The following is a 26,544-nucleotide window of genomic DNA, read 5'->3' as shown; positions in this document are numbered from 1 at the left end:
TTTCCAAAAATCACAGTTGGGAGAAGCCATGTCCTGCTCAGGTATTGGAAAAGACTGAGCGCATATGTAGAAACACAAGTATGTATGGTGCTGTTTAATTACATATTTTTACTAAAGAATACAGACTATGAAAACAAAACTTCTGTGCACAAGGACAAAAGAAAACTAAATGTAATATGGTGAATCTTTACAAAAAAATGTGAATATGAAGCCACAACACTTAGTCAAACTCTGTAACTGACATCCATATCCTTAATATCATATATCTGCTATGTGCACTGTTTTCAGCTCAGGTGTAATTCCATAGCATGTTTTAGCAGTAAGATATGCAAATAATTCTTCTCTATGCCCATGAAAACCAGCCTGTCCTGACCCTGCAGCTCTGACGGAGGAGCCCAGTCCTGGACTCTGAGGTTCTCCCATTCAGTAATCAGTACTGCAGCACTGCACAGACTCCTCACCATGGACATCAGGCTAAGCTTGGTTTTCCTTGTCCTTTTCATAAAAGGTAATTGATAAAATGTGATTATCTCTGTTGTGTGCACATGAGAATAAGAAAATTATTTTGTTTTGTTGTGTTAGTGATGGTTTTCTAACCAGTATTCCCTGTTTGCAGGTGTCCAGTGTGAGGTGCAGCTGGTGGAGTCTGGGGGAGGCTTAGTGCAGCCTGGAAGGTCCCTGAAACTCTCCTGTGCAGCCTCAGGATTCACTTTCAGTAACTATTACATGACCTGGGTCCGCCAGGCTCCAACGAAGGGTCTGGAGTGGGTTGCATACATTAGTACTAGTGGTGGTAGCACTTACTATCGAGACTCCGTGAAGGGCCGATTCACTATCTCCAGAGATAATGCAAAAAGCACCCTATACCTGCAAATGGACAGTCTGAGGTCTGAGGACACGGCCACTTATTACTGTACAACAGACACAGTGAGTGAATGTTACTGTGAGCTTAAACACAAACCTCTTGCATGGTATTATTGACCAGCAGGGGGCACAAGGAGCACAGAAAGCATCCAGTTACTGAGTGTTAGTTTATGTAGAAAGACCTGGAACAAAGTAAGCCTGGGACTCCTTAGTGTCTAAGTTGCCTCTCTACAAGGATTCTCTCTCCAAGTGATCTTGTAATAACCCTTGTAGTCGACAAATGTTTATTTGATTTTTTGTTACCATATTTAATATGTGCTTTGTATTCATTGTATTCATTTATTTATATGTTATGGAGTTTCTTTGTCTCTGTTTGCCTCTCTGTCTCTTCAAGGCTCTGTTCATGGATTTCTGATGCTTCTCTCTCTCTCTCTCTCTCTCTCTCTCTCTCTCTCTCTCTCTCTCTCTCTCTCTCGGTGTGTGTGTGTGTGTGTGTGTGTGTGTGTGTGTGTGTGTGTGTTGAGATGGTTGAGATGTCTTTTTCTATCCATCTACATAATGAGGTTGAAATAAAGTCCATCAGTAAGCCTGTATTTCATCACTAGACATGGATCACAGTATATTGCTAGACTGCTTGGTTTTGGAGTCCCAATATCACACTGTCTTCACCTCTGAGAAGTAGGCTTTCTGATTGGCTGCCTGCCAAACTGAATTATTTTTTAGTTATGGAGACTAAACACAAATCTTCCTGCTGGTGTGGTAAGAACTTAAAGCACAAAATTATACCTATACTCCCATTAGAGATGACTTTCAATGTAGGATAAACTGTGACTTGAACAAAAGGCAGAACATCATGTAAGGAAGACAAGAATCTGTTTGAGGACCCTGGTTCAGATCCCCAAAAAATAAGGAACACATGAGAGTTTCTAAGGATTTTCTTCTATGCTTTTGCCCAAGAAACATGATGTAAATGACGATTAGTTCATTTTGAGTTGGTTTTCCTCATTAGAAGTCAGGTGTGGCATATAGAATCTAAATATCACATACTTCTCAATGGCATTCTGGTCATATGCTTGGTGACACCATAAAAGAATAGTAGGTTCTGTGGTCATCCCACCCTGAATCATAAGATCCCTGAGAGAGTAGGAAAGTATTAGACACCAGGGAATGATTATTGTTCAAAACATGAGGTAACTTGGGAAACTGTGTATAATTCTCAGATTGTCATTGAGCTGAAACTCCTGTGATAGTGGCATAGCTGGGAATGCAACTCATTCATTTCCTGTGAGTTCTGTAGAAATAAAGAAATAGTCTCTATTTCCTGGTTTACCAAATTAACATAGACTAGAAGATGCTGTCAGGTACCACCACAGATGCCTCAACAGAATGATTCTACATTCTCTGTCCTGCTCTGCCACCATCAATTCCATTCGCCTGTATGATGACAGTTTCTGAAAGGGAAATGAGGCTTTAACATCATGTCTACAAGGAACTCACAGCTTCAACTACAGTAGTGAATGACTGGATAACTAAAAACTGTGGTCCAGACTTGCCAATGACGCTTGAGACTGACAAATTTTCTGATTTCATCTCAATTTCCAACACAACTTGATTAACAGTGTGCAAATTTCTTTGGTTATTGAAATCTTCTCAGAGCCAAATGCCAAAGTTCTTATAATTTCTGTACATTTGTAAAGTAAGTGTATATATGTGCACAACAATGCAGAGGAAGTGGCCATGGGAACCACAGAAAACAGGGTAAAATATTCCAGCACTTAAGCAAATGAAGAGAGGGGACAAATGTCAATAAACCCCTGAATTTCTACAAATGCTATAGCAATAGGGCTGAGCTGTCTAAAATATATAAAATATCACCACTGCCGCCAAAACACTGCCTGGAATATGTCCCTTTCAATCTTATTCACTGGCCATAGGATTGCTAGAATGTGGGTTCATCGCAAATGCTTAATTCTCTGCTATTTTTCAAGTTGTTACATCACTTCATTCTGGGTTACTTTTCAGAATATTCTATTTTCACACAGGGGAAGCATCAACATAGTGACATGTCATGAGAGTCTTTAAATGTATATACATCACCTAGGTGAGGAGTGCAAGAAATTTTGCTGCTTGTTTCAGATCTGTGATTGATGAACTAAATACAGAATAATTTTTGTTGTTTCTTCATGGTCTGTGCACACCCAGACAAAATGAGAAACATGTATCTGATGAGGAAGGAGGCTCTTGAAGTGGCAGGACCGCTAGGATGTAACACTGAAATCCATCCAACATTAGTCACACAGATTTTCCTGTGCTTTCAATAAAGAGAACATATTTGGAACACCATCTTTACTTTTATGCTGATCCTTATGCACTGACTCTTGTCTCTAGTTTCCTGCCCTTTCTGTTTTCTAGTTCTGATTTCTTTTTCTAATTAACAGGAATGTAGAAGGGTTGCCCAAATGAATATTTTCACTTCAAGTTTATTTTTCGCAGTGTTTCATCACCACAATTTTAATCCCCAGTAAAAGCAGGGATTCTCCTGCAGATATAGAATGTCCAACTTTTGATAAAATATCAAACTCAAGCCATTAGCAGGCCATTATCCTGGTTAGTTCACATACAGCGATAGAATGTAATACTCATTTTCAACAATTTTATTAAGCTACTCCATACTAGGATCTTCAAAAGAAAAAAATGAAACCTATATGAAACGTCTGTCTTATGTAAGGAAAATATGAATAATCTAGGTAAATGAAATAAAGAGAAGAGAAAGTTGGGTCATGGAAGACCGGCTGATGAATGTGGATTAGAGAGTCAAACATCTCTATGCTTTCTTGTTTCAGCATCAGTGAGGTACATAGAGAGGCAGATGCTCACAAACAACCATTGAACTAGGTTCAAATTGGAGGAGATAGAGAATGAACTTAGGTAACTAAGGGGGTTGCACCTCCATTGGAAGAAAAACAATATCAACATACCAGACAACCGAGAAGAGAAGGCCTTGTTAAGCATCTAACGGAAGAGAGGCCCTTGGTCCTGTGAGGTGTGATTCCCCAGTACAGGAGAATGCAAAGGCATAGGGGCAAAAGGTATGTGGTGGATGTGTTGGGGAGCAAATTCAAGGAGGCAGGGTTTGGAGGCATTAGACAGATTTTTCTGGAGGGAAAACAAGGAAATGGAATAATATTTAAAATATGAAAAAAGAAAATGTCCACTAAAGGAAAGAAAACAGGGGAACAGTAAGCATTAAAAAGAAAATTTTCAAGAGAGGAATACTGAATGTTCAAGAATCCCTTAAAGAAATATTTAACATCCTTAGTCATCAGAAAAATGCAATGCAACATACCATGAGATTACATGTTACCCTCATCAGAATTGCTAAGATTGAAAACTCGAATGATAACACATACTGGGAAGGATTCAGAGCAAGAGGAAAAATCATCCTTTGCTACTGGGAATGTACCAAGTACAAAATTTTTTGAAAATATATTTGATGGTTTCATAGAAATCTTGGAATAGTTCTACATCATGATCATGCTATACCATTCCTGGGTATAATCCCAAAACACCCCCCGCTGTAGGGACATTTGTTCAGCTACATTGACAACAACATTATGTGTAATAGCCAGAAAACTTGAAACAAATAGATGTAGATGTCCTTGAACTGAAGAATAGATAAAAAATGTTTAATAGCTATAAATAGAATACTATTCAGCTATTACAAAGACATCATGAAATTTGCAGAAAAATGGATGGGACTTAAGAATCACGCTGAGTGGTGTAATCCAGAACCAAAAACACCTATATAATATGTATGCACTTATAAGTATACATTAGTCAAAAAGTACAGGAAAACCATTCCACAATCAAAAAACCCAAAGTAGTTGAATATTAAACAGTTCCCACAGGAGGATTCATGAATCTCACTCAAAATGTAAATAAGTAAGCTGAGGTGAATGGAGAGGATGAAGTGTGTAGGAGAGGAGAGAAGGGATTTGGCAATGGCAATCAAGTGTGAGAAGTAGGCTAGAGAGATGGCTGGAAATTAGAATAAAAATCTGTCGTAGTGGAAGTGTGCCTCTCTAGTAACTAGCTAGAGGTCTGGGCCAGAATAGAATATGTGAAGTCTATGGGGATGATCTATCTGAGATTCCTATCATAAGGGGGTATAGAAACTGAAGTGGATAACCCTTGTAGCCTGGCAGTGCTTACAGAAGGGGGATTGGCACATTACTTCAACCACAAAATCTTCCACCCATATTTTGACTTGCCTACAAGATGTGCAGGGGCCATAGCAAAACTGCCTCCTGGGTGACTTCATCCAGCAGTAGATGGAGGCAGATGTACAGCCAAACACAATGCAGATCCCAGGGGCTCTTGCCGTAGAGTGAGAGATAGAAATGAGCAAGTTGGAAGTGTCCAGACTCCACAGCAAGACGAGTAGAGTCAAATATCATGGACCATTTGGGGGTCTATACAGCCTGGGCCACCAACCAGGGGGCATGTAGGAGCCAAACCTAAACCCCATAAATATTTGAGCAAATGTGCAGCTCTGTCCTCATGAGGGTACCCTAAGAAGTTCAACAGGATGTGTCCTGGTCTCTGCTCTCTGCTATTGAATCCCTTTCTCCTTATTTAAACTGCCTTGTTGGGGCTCATTGTGAGGCTTACTGAGACTAGATGCCACAGGGTGGGGTGGTACCCTTATACTCAGGTAAAGGAAAAGGGCAATTTGGGAAGGGATTTGTAAGGGTGAAACTGGGAAGAGAGAAATGGGGACTGTGACTGAGTTGTAAATTCTAAATAAATAAATAAATAAATAAATAAATAAATATTAAATAAATAAGAAAAACATACAGATAAGGATGCTCTTCTGAAGAAGAGAAATACCAATAATATGGAGTTGGCATCAAAATTCCCTTGACTTAAACATGCTCTGTGATATATTTCATATGAAAATTGAAGTTCTTCAACACAGTCAACTCATTTTTCTTCTAAAGAACAAATAATTTTTATCACTTTTCTGAGATGTCAGTCGTTAGGTTTAGTAGGTTGACAGGCTAGAAGAAGGAGCAGAGAGATAACTGGCGAGCTTGGATTTAGGCAAAAGGAAACAGGCTCCCCTCTTAGCTAGAAGATCCTTTTCCAATAAGGGTACAGTACATGTTGGCACTTCCAAAAAGAAATGGGTGAGAGGTACACACCCTAAAAATGCAACTATGTGGTGGGGTCTGGTGAGGAAGGTCAGGTTGTCCTACTACCTTGACAATAGGAAAAAAGATGAAGTGGGCCCCAAAACTTCATAAGGATTGAGTAAGTGACCCCAGTATCAAGAAAAAAAAGATGGGCCACTCACATACCAAGATGGCTACCCAGAGCTCCCTAGTGATGGCAGTGGCCATGCCAAGCAAGCTCAGTCCCCTTAAGTTGCCCATAGCTAAGCCTAGGAGATCAGCTGGAGCATTATCTGGGAGTGATGTCCCTCTGTCCTGCCCAACATGAGGGCAATCGACAGCCCAATGCCCCTCCTGATGGCACCTAGGACATGGTTCCCTTGGCTTGCAGAAGTTAGGACAAGCCTTCACCAAATGACTTTGTTGACCACATTTGTAGCAGGAGCCCATTTGTAGCTCAGGTGGTCTCTGAGCCAGAAAAGACAAGGAGTCCATGACAATAGCTTGGGCTTATCACAGAGCTTATGCCAACATATGGTATTTTTGTCTCATATCCTCCTTATGTCTCTGATGGTACACATTGAAGGTCAGGGACAAAACTTTTGTCTGTGGAGTTAGGGGTCCCCTCTCCAGGTTTCTAAGCTGGGGTTGCTCTGGGGAAAGAAGTAGGTCATCAGAGGTTGGTAACCTTCTGGGTTTTCAGAACCCAGATTAGTGTATTATAATAAAGCCTTTGTGAGGCATTAGGAAAATTGAGATGGGTTTTTCTGTTTTTCCTGAATGACCTCTTGGAGATTTTCGCATTTTACTGGATGTAAAGCTACCCTATGGAAACTGCCAGGAGGCAGGTTAAGAATCTATCTCTGGCTAAAATGTCACCTTCAGAATTATAATTCTATTCGGGGTCTTGGTCAGTTACCACCACAAATGCAGTTGGATATAATCCATCTGTTTGATGCACCTGGTCTGCATGTATTCTCACCTGCTCCAAAACTCACCTGCCTTTGTCAGGAAGTAAACTATTGGAAAGGAGTATATGTACATTGTGGAAAGACAAGCTATAAGATTAAGGTTCTGAACCTTCTTTAGTAAAGGCACAGGAGTTAGAGGTATAGGGACCCACTCTTCTTTCTATCTGAGAAAGTTCATTAATGAGAAAGGAATATGTACACTGACAGGACCATCTTTCAGCTTCTTTCCTTAAAGGAAAGAGCAGTGCTTGGTCAGGTGTCCCTGGTAATGAAGGACTTGGGGGTTTGTCTACAGGCTTGGAGCAGCTGATGGGAGAGGTGAAGATAGGTACCAATTCAGGGCACCTGCATTGTAGTTGCCTGAAGCTGTCACAGGAGGAGGGGATGCATCTGGAGAGGTTGAGCAAGGAGGTTCTTGGGTAGCATGGTGAGAATGAAAACCTGAGGTGGTGCTTTGAGTTATTCAAGGTGTGGATACAGGCCTGCTGCAAGAAGGAGGCAGTTTGTTAGCTGGATTGAGAGTTGTAGCTTCATCTGGTGGAGGTTCCATGGCTAAGAGAAGTTGGGTTGGGGAAATAAGAGGAACACAGGAAGGGGTTGGAGCAAAGATAGTTAAATGACTGCTCACAGATGACCTCTTTCCATTTACCAGACCACTGGTAGTATATATGAGTGCCCTCTCTTTGATTTCTCATTCAGTATTTGGAGTTAGGCCAATGGTGGAGCTCTTGTGTAGCATTGGTAAGACCTTAATTCAAAGGGTAATGTTGCAAAAATGCATCCCTCATTTTAATTAATAAATATAACTTTAGATAAATCACTAGTCGCTCTTAAAGATGAGGCCTCTGTTTCATCTAAGAGATCAGCTCATTTTTCACGTTCATACACTAAAATGAGTTAATCTCATGTCATGAGAGGGAATAGCTGTCCCTAGGTTAGGAAGTACAGACATAAAGTGGTTGAGATGAAACAAAGCCTCAATGGATCCCAAGAGTTCAGATCATGTGATAAACCATCCCACCCTCTTCTCAGCTACGTGCTGAAGGTTAACTGAGATACTCATTCTAAGAGCAGGTGCCATACACCTGAGTAATCTTCAGCCTTAGATTTTATTATCACACCTTACACATACTAATAAATATTGTAATGTGTAACACAAATATATACATAATATGATTATTTTTAAAAGTGAAAATGTACTGACAATTACAGGTTTTTAAATCTTTCTTTGTCAATATGAACGAATGCAATCAGACCAATCCACTGAATATTCATAAAAGGCTGTATGTTATATAATTGAGCAAATACGAATTAAATGGGTATTCACGTTTGAGATTTATATAAGAAAACAAGTGACTGAAGAAAGACATTAGTAAGGATCTGTCAACGATGGCTCTGAGGGTACCTGGAAGAGAATGGGTTACAAGAGATGCGAAGAAGGACGCCAAGACAAGAGTCTGATCAAGGCAACAATTTTGTTTTTTCCCAAGGCTGAATTTACACCATAACAGGGGTGACAGAGGGAGGTGGGAAGTAAGAAACATTTATGCAGGCCAAGGACACAGTATTCCTGTGGTCAGCTGATGTCAACAGGATGTTGGTTTTTCAGAAAGGTTACAGGTTTGTCATATTATTTATTAGTCAGCAGGATGTTGGTTTTTCAGAAAGATTACAGATCATCACATTGGGCATCAGATATATTTCTCAGCAAGTCAGAGATTTATCATATCATTCTTCATCCTGACCACTAGATTTGTATTAGTTTTCTGCAACCTGCTGGGGATTTTCCATGAACCCAGTCATACTTAACTCTAATCATAATAATAACATCAATAATGGTGGGTTTCAAGGTCATCGCTCCCAACAAGGATCCACCTCTGGAATTTAAGACAACTATAAATCATGTGTGGATTTATCATGAACTCATGCTTTTGCTAATGACTTTTTCCTAGTAAGTTTATTGTAGAGAGATTTATTGAAAAGCAGTATTATGGGACAGAATAGGGACACAGATTATCTCTGAAGTAACAAAAGACAAAAACACATGAATAAGTGGACTTAAACCATATTTCCTAATATAGTGTAGAAAGGTGCATTTATTCCTATGATACTCCTTTCCAAATTTTTGTAACCACAGTAAAAATATGAAACTCAAGATGAGACCTACAAGAAGAAAGTCTGAATAACATCCTCCTAACTCTCAGAGTATCAGAACAAGAGGAACACAGCTCTAATACTGTTAATGACCATTAAATGGATGGCTTTCTATCTAATGTGACTGGTCTGCACCACAGCTGCTCACAGTACAAAGATTATGCACAAGGAAATAAGAAAAACAAAATGTGGGGACTCCAAGGAAAAGTAATAGATCCACATTCTTTGAGTCCTAGCAAACAGATTGTGATAACTCTGCAGTTCTCTTCCTTGGTGTTCCCATTACCAAGGCATGAGGAGAAGCTGTCCAGTCTCTTCCTCTCTATGGTGCTCAACACAAGGTTCCTCATGTTCATGCCTGCCCTCTGCTCCACTTTGTCTTATCACTCAGTGATCTCTGGCTTACCTTTCACTTCAGTTAACATAAAAAATGGTGTCAGTCTACTGATTTTTATGAATTGCTATGAACAGCTGACCTTCCCTTCACTCACCAAGGGATAATCATATTTAGAATACATTTATTTGCTACAAACTGAAACAAGAGACAGTGAGATATAAAAGTACATTGATACAGATACTGACATAAATCAAGAGGTGCAAAGACTAGGTCCCAAATACAGTGTCCCTAAATAGGGAGGCTAAGTCACTCAGCCAACTGATATAGGACCCACATCAGTCTCTTGGATCTACTCTCAGATAAACCTTTGAAATAAAATGGACTAAATATTTGTGAACTGCTTCCTTAAAAGTTATTTCTAGAGGCATGATGAGACTAAGGTGAGTCCACAGAAAGTGTTTTCTAAAAGAATTGATTCCTCATATATACAAAGGTATAAATATATAGTTGGAAAACAATTTCATGACTATTTTCTAAGTAACAACTGTACAGATTTTTTTGAATAGAAGGTAAGACAAATGTATTTACAATATGCCATTGTTAGAGTATATAATTTGACCATGAGACTTCTAAAGCAGCTGAATTCCAGAGAATTCTAAGGGAAAGGAAACATTGAAGTATGTTTCTGTTACAGAAGATACATTTGACCATGACAGAAATACTTAAGGCTGAGTACCGGACCTTGTCCTCCATCTTGGGGGGAATAAAGTATGTTTTCTGTTTGCTTGTTTTCTGTTAAAGACAGAAGGCTCATTTCAGAAGGGAGTAGGGTTGAGGGAACTTACAATAGGGCTTCCAGAAGTCTGAGGGCTGCTTTGTTTAAAAACAGAGCCTCATGGTTCTGACTGAAAAACAGCGTTGCCAAGCAGTCCCAGGTCCACTGCAGATTCACTCCAAACTGAAAGCCACCTCAGCCCTCTGCCTCTCTGAGGACTAGGAACTTCTCGTGTCTTCTCAGGTCCAGTGTTTTCTGAAATCAGGCTGCTGAAAGGGGATGCCTGCTGTAGTACAAAAGCCACTGTGACAGGGTCATGTCTACAAAGGAGTTAAACGGCAGACTCTTGCTCTAACAGGTGTGATATCTAGCCCCTGTCAATCATAGAGGCCAAAGCCTATTATAAATCTACATGGCACCTTACACGGGCCAGGTCTCAAAGCACAGCACTGACACTTCAGGAAAGGAATGACTTTTTGAGGAACATCAGACACAACGCCAGGTCTTTTATTATCCCATGAGCTATTGAGGTTGGATTCTCCAATTATCGAGTTTTCACAGGTTACACCAGAGTTGGATGCAAGTACCAAACATGACAGTAATCCACAAGAACGAACCATCCCACTACGAACCAGTCCTTCCTTCCTTCCTTCCGTAGATGGGCAAGGCGGGGGATTCTCCTGGCATTGAGAGATTTAAGTGAAAACAACATTGTAATGTCCTGTAGAAATGGTCTGTAAATAAATACAATTTCCATTATGACTTTGTGCATTAAAAAGCTTAGAGACTGTAAGTCTCTAAGAGACAAATAAACAGTGCAATCATCAGTAAGACAAATCGTGCTGTGTCTGACCAAGGGCTCCTATGTCCCACAGGAAAGCCAACACCTCAGGCGAGGAAGGAAATCATCATTGTCCCTGTGGGGAACTGGCCACAGATGGGAACAGCATGCTTCCCCAGCATGATGGTTAGGAGAAGCTACAGCCGGTTTAGTTATATAGAGCGAGGTTTTACATGTCAACAGGGCGTCTTCCTTCCTAACTCAGGTGCGGAACAGCAAGGGAAGCAGATACGGTGCATGCTGATTTTTGGATATTACAACAAAGCTGAAAATAAGAGGAAAAATCGAGATTAAATAATCAGCCCTTCTCACAGTCACAGAATAAACCTTTCACATGTTACACACCTTCAAGGTCACTGTAAGTCATGAAAACAAGGTGAGAAACTATGGCCGAATTTCATTATGAACCCAACAAGAAAAACTACATCATGGCATGGGAGAACGCATGTGGTGTGTGTCACTTAGGATCCCCAAAACTGATTCCAATAGTCTCTGTAGCAGACTACTCCATGGTCAGAATGCTCTCTGCTCAGGTTCTGCGTGGGATAGATTGTATGAACACATCCAGGCCACACTTGAGAGATCTGAGCTTCCGGAGTGTTATGGAGTCAAGAAAGAATGTGGTCAGCTATGATTAAGGAAGTAACAGCTCAGAATGACCTCTGTGTATTTAAAAAAAAGACTAGTTCATATTTTTATCTGGCTCCAAAATATTAAGATTCAAAAGGACCACAAAAGTTTTATTTTATCCATGTTTAGAAAAAAAGTGATTCACACATGAAACTGGGCTTCCTTTGGCTGATACATAGAGACGACATAATCCAATCCAATCCAGGCATCATTAGAAACCCAGCACACCTAGATAGATCTGGGCCATCACAATGGACATCATAAAAAAAAAAATCAAATGCCTAGTGGTGTTCCCGAATCTTCTAAAAAACAGTAACAGACACCATGGTTGTCTACGAACGACCGTCTCACACGTTGCAGCAAGACTAAGAGACAGCCGTCTGAAGTCACTAAGCGTTGCAATAGGCCGCGCCCTCTCCATCTTCCTTCCCGTCTCCGACCTCACGAGTCTGCTGCCGCTTCTGCCACAGCTGTCGGGACTTTGGAGGGCGTACGTTTTAAACTTCTGTAAGGAACTTTATACGCTAGTTCGTGAAATTTAACTTTGTGCTGAATATTCTTCAAAAGGGTTTTATAAATAATACAGTATTTAAATTCTTCAGTTCCCTCGTTGTTATACCATATTGTTGCTTTCTCCGACCTTGTCCATGAATGATCTGATTCCAGGGAGATTCAGGAGGGATCCAAGGACAGGCACTCTTCTGATAAAGCCAACCACCACTGGGAAAAAGCCCTTGAACAAGAGAAAGAATCCGTAAATTTCGAAGATCATGCCTATCAAAGGCCAAACAATAAGGACCACGAACACACCACCCAGGAAAAATCCAGTGGCTTTCACTTTGTGCTTCTGGAAGAAGAATCTGAATGTTCTTTCTAGACCAATTACAAAAGCCAAACCAGCCACAAACAGAACCTTTCCAATCACCAGCAGTGCTTTGTCAAAAAAGAGAATCATTCCAAAGAACAGGAAAAACACTCCAAATCCTGTTAAGCCCATGCCAATTTTCTGGGTATCCATGAGGGAGATCATGGCGGCAGCGGCGGCGAGAACCGCGGTGCCTCGGGGCCCACTCTGCGAAGCCTAGTCCAGAGAAGAACCTCAGCGACACTACCCGGGCTGAGCCGCCAGGTCTTCCGGAAACACGCAGCTGCCCCCGCCAGGCCACAAGGCCGAGCTCCATTCCAGATTTTTGCACTCAATTGAATAATCATTACTTTTATATTTTATACTAAAACAAATGCAAATAATGCATACTTATCCTACTGATATTGATGGTTGCCAATTTATGTGAAAATAACTTGAAAATCAATTGCAATACAAGGCTACTTAAGGTCTGTGGTTTTGCTTCTTTACTCTCAAACCAGCTGGTGATGCAGGGGCCACTAATGCTGTTCTGAAGGGAATAATGAAATAGAAAAACCTAAAAATATAATAATAGAAAAGAATTCAAGAGAAAGAATTTCTGGGGGAAAAACGATGCTCAATTCCATCCTACCTCCTCTAGTGCAATTTACAAAGATGTACGATTGCATTGAAGATAAGGTAACCTGTTCTACTTGTATTGCATGAATAAAGATTCACCTACTGTAAACCTCCCTATCACCCCGCCCCTTCTTAGCTTCCGAGGCCTGCACAATTTGACTACTACTTTCTGTTTTTTATTTGGAATTGGAAATCCAAACATTACTAGGGAAAAGTTCCTGAGTTTTCAGCTCCATTTTTTCTAAGCACAAATGTAATCTCAGGCACATGGAGAGGAAACTAGAAATTCTGTCCTGCTCTTCCTTTTATCTACTCAGGATCCTCCCCCAATGCAAAGCATCCCTCAGGCTCAGAATGAAAGCCCAGGCCTAGCTGAGGAGCCACATCTCCTTCTCACTAGAGCCTCCATCACAGCATGGCTGTCCTGGTGCTGTTGCTCTGCCTGGTAACATTTCAAAGCTGTAAGTGTTTCAGAGTTTCAGGAGAGGGACTCAGGCATTTAATCTATAGGATGAATGACTAATGGTGATGTTGCTTGTCCCCAGGTGTCCTGTCCCAGGTGCAGCTGAAGGAGTCAGGACCTGGTCTGGTGCAGCCCTCACAGACCCTGTCCCTCACCTGCACTGTCTCTGGATTCTCATTAACCAGCTATCATGTGCACTGGGTTCGCCAGCCTCCAGGAAAGGGTCTGGAGTGGATGGGAAGAATACAGAATGGTGGAAGCACAGATTATAATTCAGCTCTCAAATCCCGACTGAGCATCAGCAGGGACACCTCCAAGAGCCAAGTTTTCTTAAAAATGAACAGTGTGCAAACTGAAGACACAGCCATGTACTTCTGTGCCAGACACAGTGAGGGAAGTCCACTGTGAACTTGCACAAAACCTTCCCTACTAGGATTCTTAGGGCCAGTAGGGGGCGCTGAGGATCAACAAGTTCCTTTCAGGATCACTTCAGAATCTAGGAAGATATACCCTATGCTGTTTGAGCATGTGTTTTAGTGTTAAAGAAATGGACTCTTCTTCCAGCCATGGAAATTCTCTAGAACATGCTTTTCAGTATCATACTCTATTAAACTTCTTGTTTCTTCACACAATAGAAGAAACATTAAGTGGTTCTATAATCTAACAGTGTAAAATAAGAACAAATTGGGGTTGGGGATTTAGCTCAGTGGTAGAGCACTTGCCTAGCAAGCACAAGACCTGGGTTCGGCTCCCAGCTCTGAAAAAAAAAAGAATAAATTATTGAGTTGATATTTATGAAGAAAACTCAGTGAAACGCTGTGGATGAGGACACCCTCAAGATTTGGTAATGTATTGTTTCTCTCATGACTGCAGTTTTAGTAACATTTCTACTGTTTATGTAAATTAAGTTTGAAGACAATTGCATTCATCTTCTCTAACACAAACTTTTCAAATACATGTGCACAATTTAATGATGAAATAATTATCGCTTTGAGGGCTAACTCATGTTTTCCTCTTTCCATATATAAAGACCACAATACATTGTTATTAACTGTGGCCAACATCCATACATATTATTATCGAAATAACCCTTTCCATCTAACTGACTAGTTTTCTCATTCTACACTGTCTAAATTATAATCTGCCACATAAGTGTGGGCAGTGAGGAAAACCCTGGTAAGGTTGAGATAAGGCTAGAAGACCCAGAAATCCTGAAGGGATGGTAGGAGCTTTGCCTTCTCCTAGCACCAGGCCTCTGTCACTAAACTGCAGTTTTCCACAGCCCCCCAACCCCAGATAGTTTGTGGCCATCAGTCACTTAGGGACAACACCTCCAAGCCCTTCTGCATGTAGGTGAGGCATCCCTAACCTCTCAGACCAAGCCTACAGGAAGCACTCACTGTCAGATCCCATCCCACCACAATCTGTGTATACAGATTTTATCCAGAAGGTATAAAGCTGCATGAAAATTACTTTGCCTTCTGAGAGCTTCTGTCATAAGTGCTGTAACACCACCACCAGGGAAGATAACTTATCTTGTAAAATGCTGCCAGGAGCTCCCCTGCAACCCAGTGCAGCATCTTGGAGAAACAGCACCTTCAGTAGCAGCAGCAGCAAAGACACACTGGCCTCAGAGGCAATTCCTTCTCCCTGCTCATGCCCTTCCCCCTTTGCATGAACCCTCCCACCTGGCCTGGCTGGAGATCACTGTGAACAGCATCCGGTACAAGGCCCACAACCAGTCTGCCTTAATTTTACTTTGCTTCAGATCACTTTGGGGGTTGCATTTGACAAGATGTTGTTTGGTTCGCTTAGAACCCCTCTACGTGGTGACTTTTCCAAGCTGTAAGTATTTCAGGCCTTCCGGAGAAGGAGACAGGCTTGACACCTATGACATGGATGACTGATGGTGATGTTGTATGTCCCAAGGTGCCTTGTAGAGGTACAACTAAAGGAGTCAGGACCTGACCTTCTGTAGACCTCACAAAGCCTGTCTCTCACCTGCCCAGTCTCTGGCTGCTCATTAACCATCCACGGTTTCTATGGTATACATTGGGTCCTCCAGCCTCAGGAAAGGATCTGCAGTGGATGCCAGCAATGTGAAGCAGTGAAATCACATTGTATAATTCACATCTCAAATCCTGACTCAGCATCAGCAGAGACACATCCAAGAGCCAAGTTTTCTTAAAACTGAACAAATATCAAACTGAGGACACTCCACCATTGGTGGTGGGATTTAAACTGATAAAACAACTCTGGAAATCAATTTGAAGGTGTCTCAGAAAATTGGTATTGGTCTATTTGAAGACACAACAATAGCAATCCTAGAAATATATACAAAAGATGCCCCACCTTGCCACAGGGGCACATGTTCCAGTATAGAAATAGTGGCCTTATTTGTGATAAACAGAAGCTGTAAACAACCCAGATGTCCCAGGACAGAAGAATAAATACAGAAAATGTCATTCATATATACAATGGATTACTATTCAGCTATTAAGAAAAAGGCCATGTTCAATTTTGTAGGCAAATGGATGGAATTTAAAAAAAAAACATCATTCTGTGTGAAGTAATTCAGACTCAGAAGGACATGCACTATATTTACTCAATAATGAGTGGATATTAGAAAAAAAAAGGGTAAAGACTACTCAAGATACAGTTCACAGTTCCTGAAAAGTTCAACAAGCTGAAGGGCCCAAGGGAGGATGCCTCAGTCCCACTTCGGAGGCAGATGAAAGCGAATGCAGGGGGAAGTAGGGAGTGTCTTAGGGCGGGGCAGTGCTGCCTCAGGGGAGTGGTGGTTACAGGAGAGGAGAAATGGATCTGGTATTGGATGGAGGAAAGGGACTGAAGCCCTGAGGATGAGCAGAAAGTATGGAAACAGGCAAGTTTGGGAGTTAGGAGCTTGGGAGGACCCTCCAGACTGTACCAGAAACCTGGGAGGTGACAGCCCCTTAGGACTCAAAGGAAGGGACTTTAAATGAAATGCCCAACACTAAAGAGAGGTAACTTGTAGAGCCCACCTACAGCAGAAACACTGAACATCAAGTGAGGAATGGGGATTTCTATCCCACAGTGAAAACTCTGAGCCCTAATTGCTCCTGTGTAAAGGAACTGTGTGGGATGGAAATGGAGAAAAGCATGAGGAAAAGAAGGTCCAGCAACAGGCCCAAAATGAGATCATGGAGCACAAGGTAGAAGATTGCAGCATAAAGCAAATGAAGAGAGGAGTGAAATGGCACTAGATCCCTGTACTTCCATAAAGGCTGCAACAATAGGGCTGAGTTGGTTACAACATATAGATCACCACCACTTCCTTGAATATGTCCCCTTCAATCTTGTTCAGTAGCCGAAGAAGTGCTAGGATGTGGGTTCATCACCAATGTTTACTTCACCGCAATTACACAATGGTCACCTCAGTCCACTCTGGGTCATATTTCACAGTATCTTATTAACATATAAGCAAAGCAGCGACATGGTATCATGTTACAAGAGTCTGTAAAAATATGTACTTGACCTAAGAACTAAGTGAGCAGTACAAGAGTTTGTTTTGTTGGCTTTCAGATCAGTGAGTGATGAACTAAATACAGAATGTTTTCTATTTTTCTTTGATGATCTGTGTGCATAGAGAGGGATGGACAGTGAAGGTTTTAGACATGTATCTGATAAGAAGGTGGCTCTTGCAGTGGCCAGACGTCGAGATCATCTGACCCCAAATTTGCCAGAGGGTTCTACATAATCTTGAAAACACCAGGTTAAAAATATTGTCAGCCAAATATGAAACCTGTACAATTATGCAAAAGAGTTGTTACAGAGAAAGAGCCTCCCTTGAGGAAATTCCTCTATGAGATCCAGATGTAAGGCATTTTCTCAATTAGTGTTCAGGGGTGGAGGTGGCAGGGCTTGTGAGTAGTACGATCCCTGGGCTAGTAGTTTTGAGATCTATAAGAGAGCAAGGTGAGCAAGCCAGGAGAAGCAATCCAGTATGTAACATCCCTCCATGGCCTCTGCATCAGCTCCTGTGCCTGACCTGCTTGAGTTCCAGCCCTGACTCCCTTTTGTGATGAACAGCAATGTGGAAAGTTTAAGCTGAATGAACACTTTCATCTACAGCTTGCTTCTTGGCCATAATTTTTGTGCAGGACTAGAAACCCTGACTAGGACAGTGGCTAATTTCTTCTGAAATTGAAAATTGAAAATCTGTGTAAAATATGTGTCTTCTGTAAGGAAAGAATGGTTCCTTGAGAAAAAATGAAAGAGAGAGGAAGATATTGAGTAGTGGGAGATTGGCAGATACCGGGAGATCAGAGAATGAATATCTCTAAGCTTTTGTGTCTCATCATCAGTATTGTACATCCAGGTAATGGTAGGAATCCTTTGAGGCTCAGGTGACCCAAAGGACCCCAGCCTCCCTATGCTCCAGTCTCACTGCTCATCTTAACTGATGGAAGAAGAATCTCCACGATAATCCTTCAGCACACAGTTCACACAGTCCTGGGACTCCCATCACAGAAGCCACAGAAATGAATCAGAGTCCAGTAAACAATGAACAGGCCCCCACATCAGTGGATTTCAGTTAATCTGTTCAAATAAGCCCACATGGACAAATCAGGCTCTCATCCTATGATTAGTGCACACAGTGGCCTCAATGTTTTGCTGGAATGAGTTCTCTGTAAAAAATTATAATTTGCCCTAAATATATGAAAAGGCATATCACTTCTGACATTGTGGTCTCTCTGGGATAATTAACACCTACCCTGAGGATTAAGTCTGTGGAAAAGGACAGTATCCTGAAATACCAGATTCTGAAATCATGATCCATAAATGTCATACAGTAGCATTACAGAATACAGCTGAATTAAAGGAGATACATATGCTATGAGCCCACCACCACCTGATCACACTCTTAAAACATATATTACACATAATTTATGTATTAAGAAGATGCTGGAAATTAAAAAGACATAAGATAAACTTTAAAATAATTTCGACTGTACATATCAGAAAAGTCTAAATTCTAAATGGGCATGGAATAGCATTGTTAGAATGATGTTTCAAATAAACTTCAGTGGCACACGTGACACTTCACTTGAGAACACTGTGACCAGGGCCCAGAGATTTCTGCTGACTGGAAGAACCTAGTGTCTCACATTTGAGCTAGAAAAGCATTATTCAGAGAGGCAGTCTTGGCTGTGGGTTCCATCTCAACGGAATCAATTTGAGGTAGTTTTTCAAGACAGATGGATGGAACTATTAGAATTCTGGTTCTAAACAGGAAGTTGAACAGCTCCACACAATGTTAAATGTAAATCATCCACTGTCATGTGACAAAGGACCAGGCTGAAGATCAATTCATTGGTGAAAAAGAATGAATGGGAAGTGGGATTGAACTGAAATATACCAGAACCAACATTTAGATTTCCAATTCTTAAGGATTTATTTTTTTACAAAGAGCATGTATAATGTGTTATTGAGATCTGTTGTGGTTTGAATATAATTGGTCCATAGGAAGTGGTATTATTACGAGGTGTGGACTTGTTGGAGTAACAATGGCCTTGTTGAAAAAGTACATCACTATTCGGTAGAAGACAGGTGAAGTCCAATGTTCAAGTTCTCCCTACTCTGGAAGAGAGCCACTCTTTCTTGTCTGCAAATGATGGTCTCTTCCTGGATACCTCCAAATCAAGATGTAGAACTCTTGGATCTTGCAGCACCAAGATCTTGCAGTCTGCCTAGAAAGGAATGGTATCTTAAGTCAGCGACAAAGAAAACCAAAAGAAGGGGAATATTGTGACCAGTGCAGTGGTGAGAAAATTAAGATTAGAAGGGGAAAACACAACCAGTTAAGTAATTTCAAGGTCATACAAAGAGTTAATGTACAAACCCAGTTTTGCTAATTTATTGTAATGGGGGAAAAATGGAACCTAGGTTAATACACCATGAAGGCAGGCAGCACTTGCCTTGTATAACAACGGACAAAGAAAATGGTGATGTTACAGACATCATGTTGAGAATTTCTGGATGAAAAACAAGTCAGTTTGCTGCAAATAGAAATATTTCTGATTAGCAAACCTGGAATTATAGAAAGACATTGTCTTAGAATGTCTAATTTTCAAGCCTTTATTAGGCCTGAGGACAGTGTTCTCTCAAGAAAAAGTAAAATACAGAAATATCCTGAGTGTTCACCTCATAGAGAATGGGTTCTGCTAACCTCACATGGGAGGTCTGACCTTCTGCAAGAATATCAGGGAGGACTCATGTCCAGACAATACAAAGGGAAAGACTGAGTTCCTGAAACACAACTGAGTGTAACAGTTTTTTATTTCCCTTTCCTAGTAAGGAGATAGAATGTGTAAAAAGCAAGTTCTATGAACATGCACAAGAAAAAAGGAAATGCAGTGTGTTGGATGCTTAACAAAGAAAATGTGAATATGAAACTGCAATACTGTGTTAAATTCTGTGACTGTCATCACTGTATTTGATAGTTTATATCTTCTATGAGCAGTGTCTCCTGCCAAGTGTCCAACTGTAGAACTTGCAAGAGAAAGAGCAAGAGGACAGGTAAATATCGCTTCCCTGAGTCCATGAAAGTGAGCTTTGTCCTGACCCTCCAGCTTGAGGAGAGGAGGCCAGCCCTCGATAGCCAACTCTTCTCATTCACTGATCAGCACTGAACACAGATTATTCTCTGTGTACGTGGGGCTCTGCTTGGTTTTCCTTGTATTTTTTATGGTTATTTAAAGGTACCTGATGGAGATGAGATTCTGTCTTGTGTGGACAGGAAAAAAGACAAAAAATGCTTTTTGTGACAGTTTTCTGACCAGCATTCTGTGTGTTTGCAGGTAGTGCAAATTGCAGTCAGAGCAGTGTGGGGGAAGCTGAGTGCACCCAGAAAAGACCCTCAAACTCTGCTGTCCAGCATCTGGTTTCACCTTCAGGAACTGGCATTGGGTGTCTGCATACCTGATGTGATCAGCAAGGATCTGAAGACCTCTGGCTCAGCTAGAGCAGCCAAAGAGTGGCTCTACTGCAGCCACCACTGCTCTGCATCAGGATGCAGTAGGCAGCTAAGAGCCAAGGCCACTCCACTGAGCAGGAAATGGCTGCAGTATGCTTGAGCAGCTTCTGGCAACAAAAGCTTCAGGAGACAATAGTCTTCCCTGGAGTGGTACAGCATGACAAGTCTGATACTCTCAAACAATCTTTGGTGAAATGACTAGTACAGTTTCTTCCTTGTAGATTGGATCTTTTGAACATTTTGGTGTGGATTGGGATCTTAAAGCAGATGTTTTCTGTTGGCTTGGTCTCAGATGTTATGGATGCCTCATCATCATGTGGAAGGACTTCAGATATTGCCCTGATGTGACTGATTGTCTCATTCCTCTTCACCGGGTATAGAGGTCATCTCTTCCAAGACAGTATCTTGGTCAGGAGTAGATTTTAATGCCTAACAATCCTCAATTATGGTAAGTATTGGAGTTCCTGAGTCCACTCAACCTTACCAGGTTTTCTGTCTGTGTCACAGTCCACTGCCCCACATGGCAGGGCCAAGTTCCACCAGGGTCCAGGAAAAGAGCTGAGGTGGGAAACATGCATTAATAGTGATGGCACTTGCCTCAACTATGCCAAACCCTTGTAGGGACAATTTATCCAAGAGGCACTGCCAAGAACACCTTGTACCTGGAAAGTAGCAGTCTGAAGTTTGAGGACATGACCATGTACTACTGTTCAAGAGACATAATGAGGGAATATCACAGAGAACTCAGAAACTGACCTCCCTGCAGGGAGCTCAGCATGAGCAGGAGCCTCTGAGAGCATCCAGAGTGCTTCTGTAACCTCTTCAACCCAAATATGTCCATGCAAAGAAAACACAACTCGATTAATATGAATACAAGCCCATGCTTAGATTGGGCAGATCTACCACTACACTATCCTATTCCCGAGCTGTGAAATCCCTCAGAACTTGCAGTTTCTCCATGGCATGTGCTTCAGCTCCATCTTCCTCCTTCTCAGAAACCCTCTCTCCCTCCTTCTGCCCCACCTTTTCTTCCCCTGCCCAATCACTGGCTCTCGCCTTTATTTTAAAAATTAAATGGAGAGTAGGTTCTGATGAAGTCATCTAAGTCCTGAATAGTGACTAGGCAGCCACCCTTGAGGCAGAGGAATGAACATCAATATACAGATAAATCGAAGGCAAACCACAACAGCAGAGCTCTGAGTTACAGAGAGTGACATGTTCAGAGAAGCATTAAAGAATGGACTCCTTTATTTCTGGACTCATTCTAAACATACACTGTATACTATTCCTTGAAGTATCCAAAATCTTATTGAAATATGCATTTTCAACTGTGGTATACATTTTCATATTAATTTATTATACTACCTGTCTTTTAGAGCCTCCCTTTCCCCTCGTGTGTATGTGTGTGTGGGTATCTGTGCACACTCTATCCATCTGCACCATAGATTTTAAGACAAGTTCTATCACTGAGCGTGAAAAGTCACACACTGACTAGAATGTTTGGACAGCAAGCTCCTGTGGTTGCTCTGTGCTCACATGTCATGGATTGGATGACTGGCTGGCTGCCACACCCAACTCTTTGTGTAGGCATAGAGAACTAAGTTCAAGGATAAGATACCATGCAGTGTCCCTTGTTTAACAAGAAATGAACCACGGATATTTTCACAGCTCCATTATAATTGATTTTAAATGTAAGATGTGCTCTGACATGAACACAAGGCAGAGGTGATTCCATGATGTGACCAGCATCAGTTCCATGAGAAGCAAAAGAAACCAGAGATGGTAAACCCTAAAAACAGAGCTGCTCAAACACACATCAGTCTGAAGGACAAAGTACATTCTGTTTGATTCCTCATTTAGTACTAGGAGTTAGGCTAATGATGTAGCTCTTGGGTAGCATTAGTAAGACCTTAATTCAAATGGTAATGTTGCAAAAATGCATCCCTCATTTTAATTAATAAATATAACTTTAGAAAAATCACTAGTCCCTGTTAAAATGAGGCCTCTGTTTTATCCAAGAGATCAGGCTATTTTTCACATTCATAGACTTAAATCAATTGATCTCATGGCATGAGAGGGAATAGCCATCCTTAGGTTAGGAACCACAGATATAAAGTGGTTGAGATGAAACAAAAACACAATGGATAACAAGAGTTCAGATCATGTGATTCACCATCCCAGCCGCTTCTCAGCTAAGTGCTGAAGTTCAATTCAGATACTCATTCTAGGAGCAGGTGCCGTACACCTGAGTAATATTCAGCCTCAGATTTTATTACTATGTTTTGTACATACTAATAGATATGATAATCCATAACACAAATATATATATATTATGTAATGATTTTTAAAAGTGAAAATGTACTGACAATTACAGATTTTTAAATCTCTCTTTGTCACTATAAACGAATGCCAGGAGACCAATCCCTTGAATGTTCATAAAGGGCTGTAGGTTATGGAATTAAGCAAGTTTGGAGAGAGGAAGGATTCAGGGAGGAATGAAGAAAACAAAAATACAGATCAGATTGTATTGTATAAAAATATATGCTTATTGAAGCAATCCCACTAAAAACAGGCAATAGACAAGGCTGCCGACTCTCTCCCTACTTATTCAATATAGTTCTCAAAGTTCTAGCCGGAGCAATCAGAAAACAAAACGTGATCAAATGGATACAGATTGGAAAGGAAGAAGTCAAAATATTGCTATTTGTAAATGATATGATCGTCTATTTAAGTGATCTCAAAGCCCCACCAGAGAACTACTAAATCAGACAAACACCTTCAGCAAAGTGACTGAGTATAAAATTAACTCAAATAAATCAGTAGCCTTCCTCTACATGAAAGAGAAACAAGCCGAGAAAGAAATTAGGGAAATGATACCCTTCATAATAGTCCTAAATAATATAAAATACCTCGGTTGACTTTAACCAAGCAAGTGAAAGATCTGTAAGTTAAGAAATTCAAGCCTCTAAAGAAAGAAACTGAAGAAGATCTCAGAAAATGGAAAGATCTTGCAGCCTCCTGGATTGACAGGATTACTAAAGTAGAAATGGCCAATTTACCAAAAAACGATCTACAAGTTCAATGCAATCCCCATCAAAATTATAATCCAATTCTTCAGAGAGTTAGACAGAACAATTTAAAATTCATCTGGAATAAAGAAAAAACCAAGGAGAGCTAAAACTATCATCAACAATAAAAGGACTTCCGGGGGAATCACTATCCCTAAACTCAAGCAGTATTACACAGCAATAGTGATAAAAGACTCTATAGTATTGGTATGGCAGATAGACAAGTGGAAAAGAATTGAAGACCCAGAAATGAACCTACACACCTATGGTCACTTGACTGTTGACAAAGGAGCCAAAACCATCCAATGGAAATAAGATAGCACTTTCATCAAATGGTGCTGGTTCAACTGGAGGTCAGCATGTAGAAGAATGCAGATCAATCCATTCTTATCACCCTGTAGAAAGCTCAAGTCTGAGTGAATTAAGGACCTCCACATTAAACCAGATACACTCAAACTAATAGAAGAAAGGGTGGGGAAGAACCTCGAATACATGGGCACTGGAGAAAATTTCCTGAACAAAACACCAATGGCTTATGCTCTAAGATCAAGAATCGACAAATGGGGGAGGTGGTTGGGGATTTAGCTGAGTGGTAGAGCGCTTGCCTAGAAAGTGCAAGGCCCGGGGTTCAGTCCCCAGCTCCGAAAAAAAAAAAAAAAGAAAAAGAAAAAAGAAAAATAATCGATCTCATAAAACTGCCAAGCGTCTATAAGGCAAAGGACACTGTGGTTAGGACAAAACGACAACCAGCAGATTGGGAAAAAATCTTTACCAATCCTACAACTGATTGAGGGCTTATATCCAAAATATACAAAGAACTCAAGAAGTTAGACTGCAGGGAGACAAATAACCCTATTAAAAAATGGAGTTCAGAGCTAAACAAAGAATTCACAGCTGAGGAATGCCAAATGGCTGAGAAACACCTAAAGAAATGTTCAACATCTTTAGTCATAAGGGAAATGCAAATCAAAACAACCCTGAGATTTCACCTTACACCAGTGGGAATGGCTAACATCAAAAACTCAGGTGACAGCAAATGCTGGCGAGGATGTGGAGAAAGAGGAACACTCCTCCATGGTTGATGGGATTGCAGACTGGTACAACCATTCTGGAAATCAGTCTGGAGGTTCCTCAGAAAATTGGCCATTGCACTACCTGAGGACCCAACTATACCTCTCTTGGGCATGTACTCAAAAGATGTCCCAACATATAAAAAAGACACGTGCTCCACTATGTTCATAGCAGCCTTATTTATAGTAGCCAGAAGCTGGAAAGAAACCAGATGCCCTTCAACAGAGGAATGGATACAGAAAATGTGGTACATCTACACAATGGAATATTACTCAGCTATCAAAAACAATGACTTTATGAAATTCATAGGCAAATGGATGGAACTGGAAAATATCATCCTGAGTGAGGTAACCCAATCACAGAAAAACACACATGGTATGCACTCATTGATAACTGGATATTAGCCCAAATGCCTGAATTGTCCTAGAGGCACAGAACACATGAAAGTCAAGAGGGATGGCCTAAATGCGAATGCTTCACTCCTTCTTTAAAAGGGGAACATGAATACCCTTGGCAGGGAATAAGGAGGCAAATTTTAAAACAGACACAGAAGGAACACCCATTCAGAGCCTGCCCCACAAGTGGCCCATACATATACAGCCACCCAATTAGATAAGATGGATGAAGCAAAGAAGTGCAGGCAGACAGGAACCGGATGTAGATCTCTCCTGAGAGACACAGCCAGAATACAGCAAATACATAGGCGAAAGCCAGCAGCAAACCACTGAACTGAGAACAGGACCCCAGTTGAAGGAATCAGAGAAAGGACTGGAAGAGCTTGAAAGGGCTCAAGACCCCATATGAACAACAATGCCAACCAACCAGAGCTTCCAGGGACTAAGCCACTACCCAAAGACTGACCCTGGACTCTGACCTCATAGGTAGCAATGAATATCCTAGTAAGAGCACCAGTGGAAGGGGAAGCCCTTGATCCTGCCAAGACTGAACCCCCAGTGTATGTGATTGTTGGGGAGAGGGCGGTAATGGGGGGAGAATGGGGAGGGGAACACCAATATAGATGGGGAGGGGGAAGGGTTAGGGGGATTTTGGCCCGGAAACAGGGAAAGGGAATAACAATCGAAGTGTAAATAAGAAATACTCAAGTTTATAAAGATAAAAAAAAGCTACACCAAGTTCCACTTTCCACCTACAGTTCTCAGGAGGAGTGGGAATGTTTTTGATAAGCTGTAGAATATACTGACTGATAGTCACCTGACTCTCTGGTCCCAGATAGAGTTTGACTGCATGTCTTAATCTTCCCATGCTTGCTAGCTAATAGTTTCAAAGGTCAATAAGCTGAGCCAATCACTTTAAACTGTAACCTTGCTGATGTAAACTGTACCCCTCAAAAGTATAAAAACTGCTTGTTATAGTCATTCACCTTCTTGTCGCTCTTCTTGAGGCACTAATTAAAGATTGAACCCAATGCATCAGAAAATAAATTTCTTGTGTTATCACAAAAAAATGGGGTAGAGCTAAACAAAGAAGTCACAGCTGAGGAATGCTGAATGGCTGAGAAACACCTAAAGAAATGTTCAACATCTTTAGTCAAGAGGGAAATGACTGAAACAAGCCTGAGATTTCACCTCACACCAGTCAGAATGGCTTAAATCAAAAACTCAGGTGACAGCAGATGCTGGCGAGGATGTGGAGAAAGAGGAACACTCCTCCATGGTTGATGGGATTGCAGACTGG

The 26,544-nt window shown here is 41.1% G+C and overlaps 1 pseudogene and 1 gene segment (V, D, J or C); one reads left to right on the top strand and one right to left on the bottom strand.

The window, feature by feature from the left end:
- The first annotated feature begins 384 nt into the window (after positions 1-384).
- LOC148005510 (Ig gamma-2C chain C region-like) overlaps positions 385-26,544 on the top strand; it is a 390,070-nt gene continuing 363,910 nt past the window's right edge. Inside the window, 2 exon segments of the C gene segment in view lie at positions 385-508; positions 617-927. Coding sequence covers positions 463-508; positions 617-927 — 357 coding nt within the window.
- Positions 11,839-12,840, bottom strand: LOC148005514 (vesicle transport protein GOT1B pseudogene; annotated as a pseudogene). The gene has a single exon (XR_015623429.1). The product of XR_015623429.1 is annotated as a vesicle transport protein GOT1B pseudogene (transcript).

The sequence above is a fragment of the Rattus norvegicus genome, chromosome 6 (genome assembly GCF_021556685.1).
Source record: "Rattus norvegicus strain SHRSP/BbbUtx chromosome 6, alternate assembly SHRSP_T2T, whole genome shotgun sequence".
Classification (NCBI taxonomy): Eukaryota; Metazoa; Chordata; class Mammalia; order Rodentia; family Muridae; genus Rattus; species Rattus norvegicus.
Note: the sequence above shows the minus strand (reverse complement) of the source record. Positions and strands in the feature narration are given on the sequence as shown.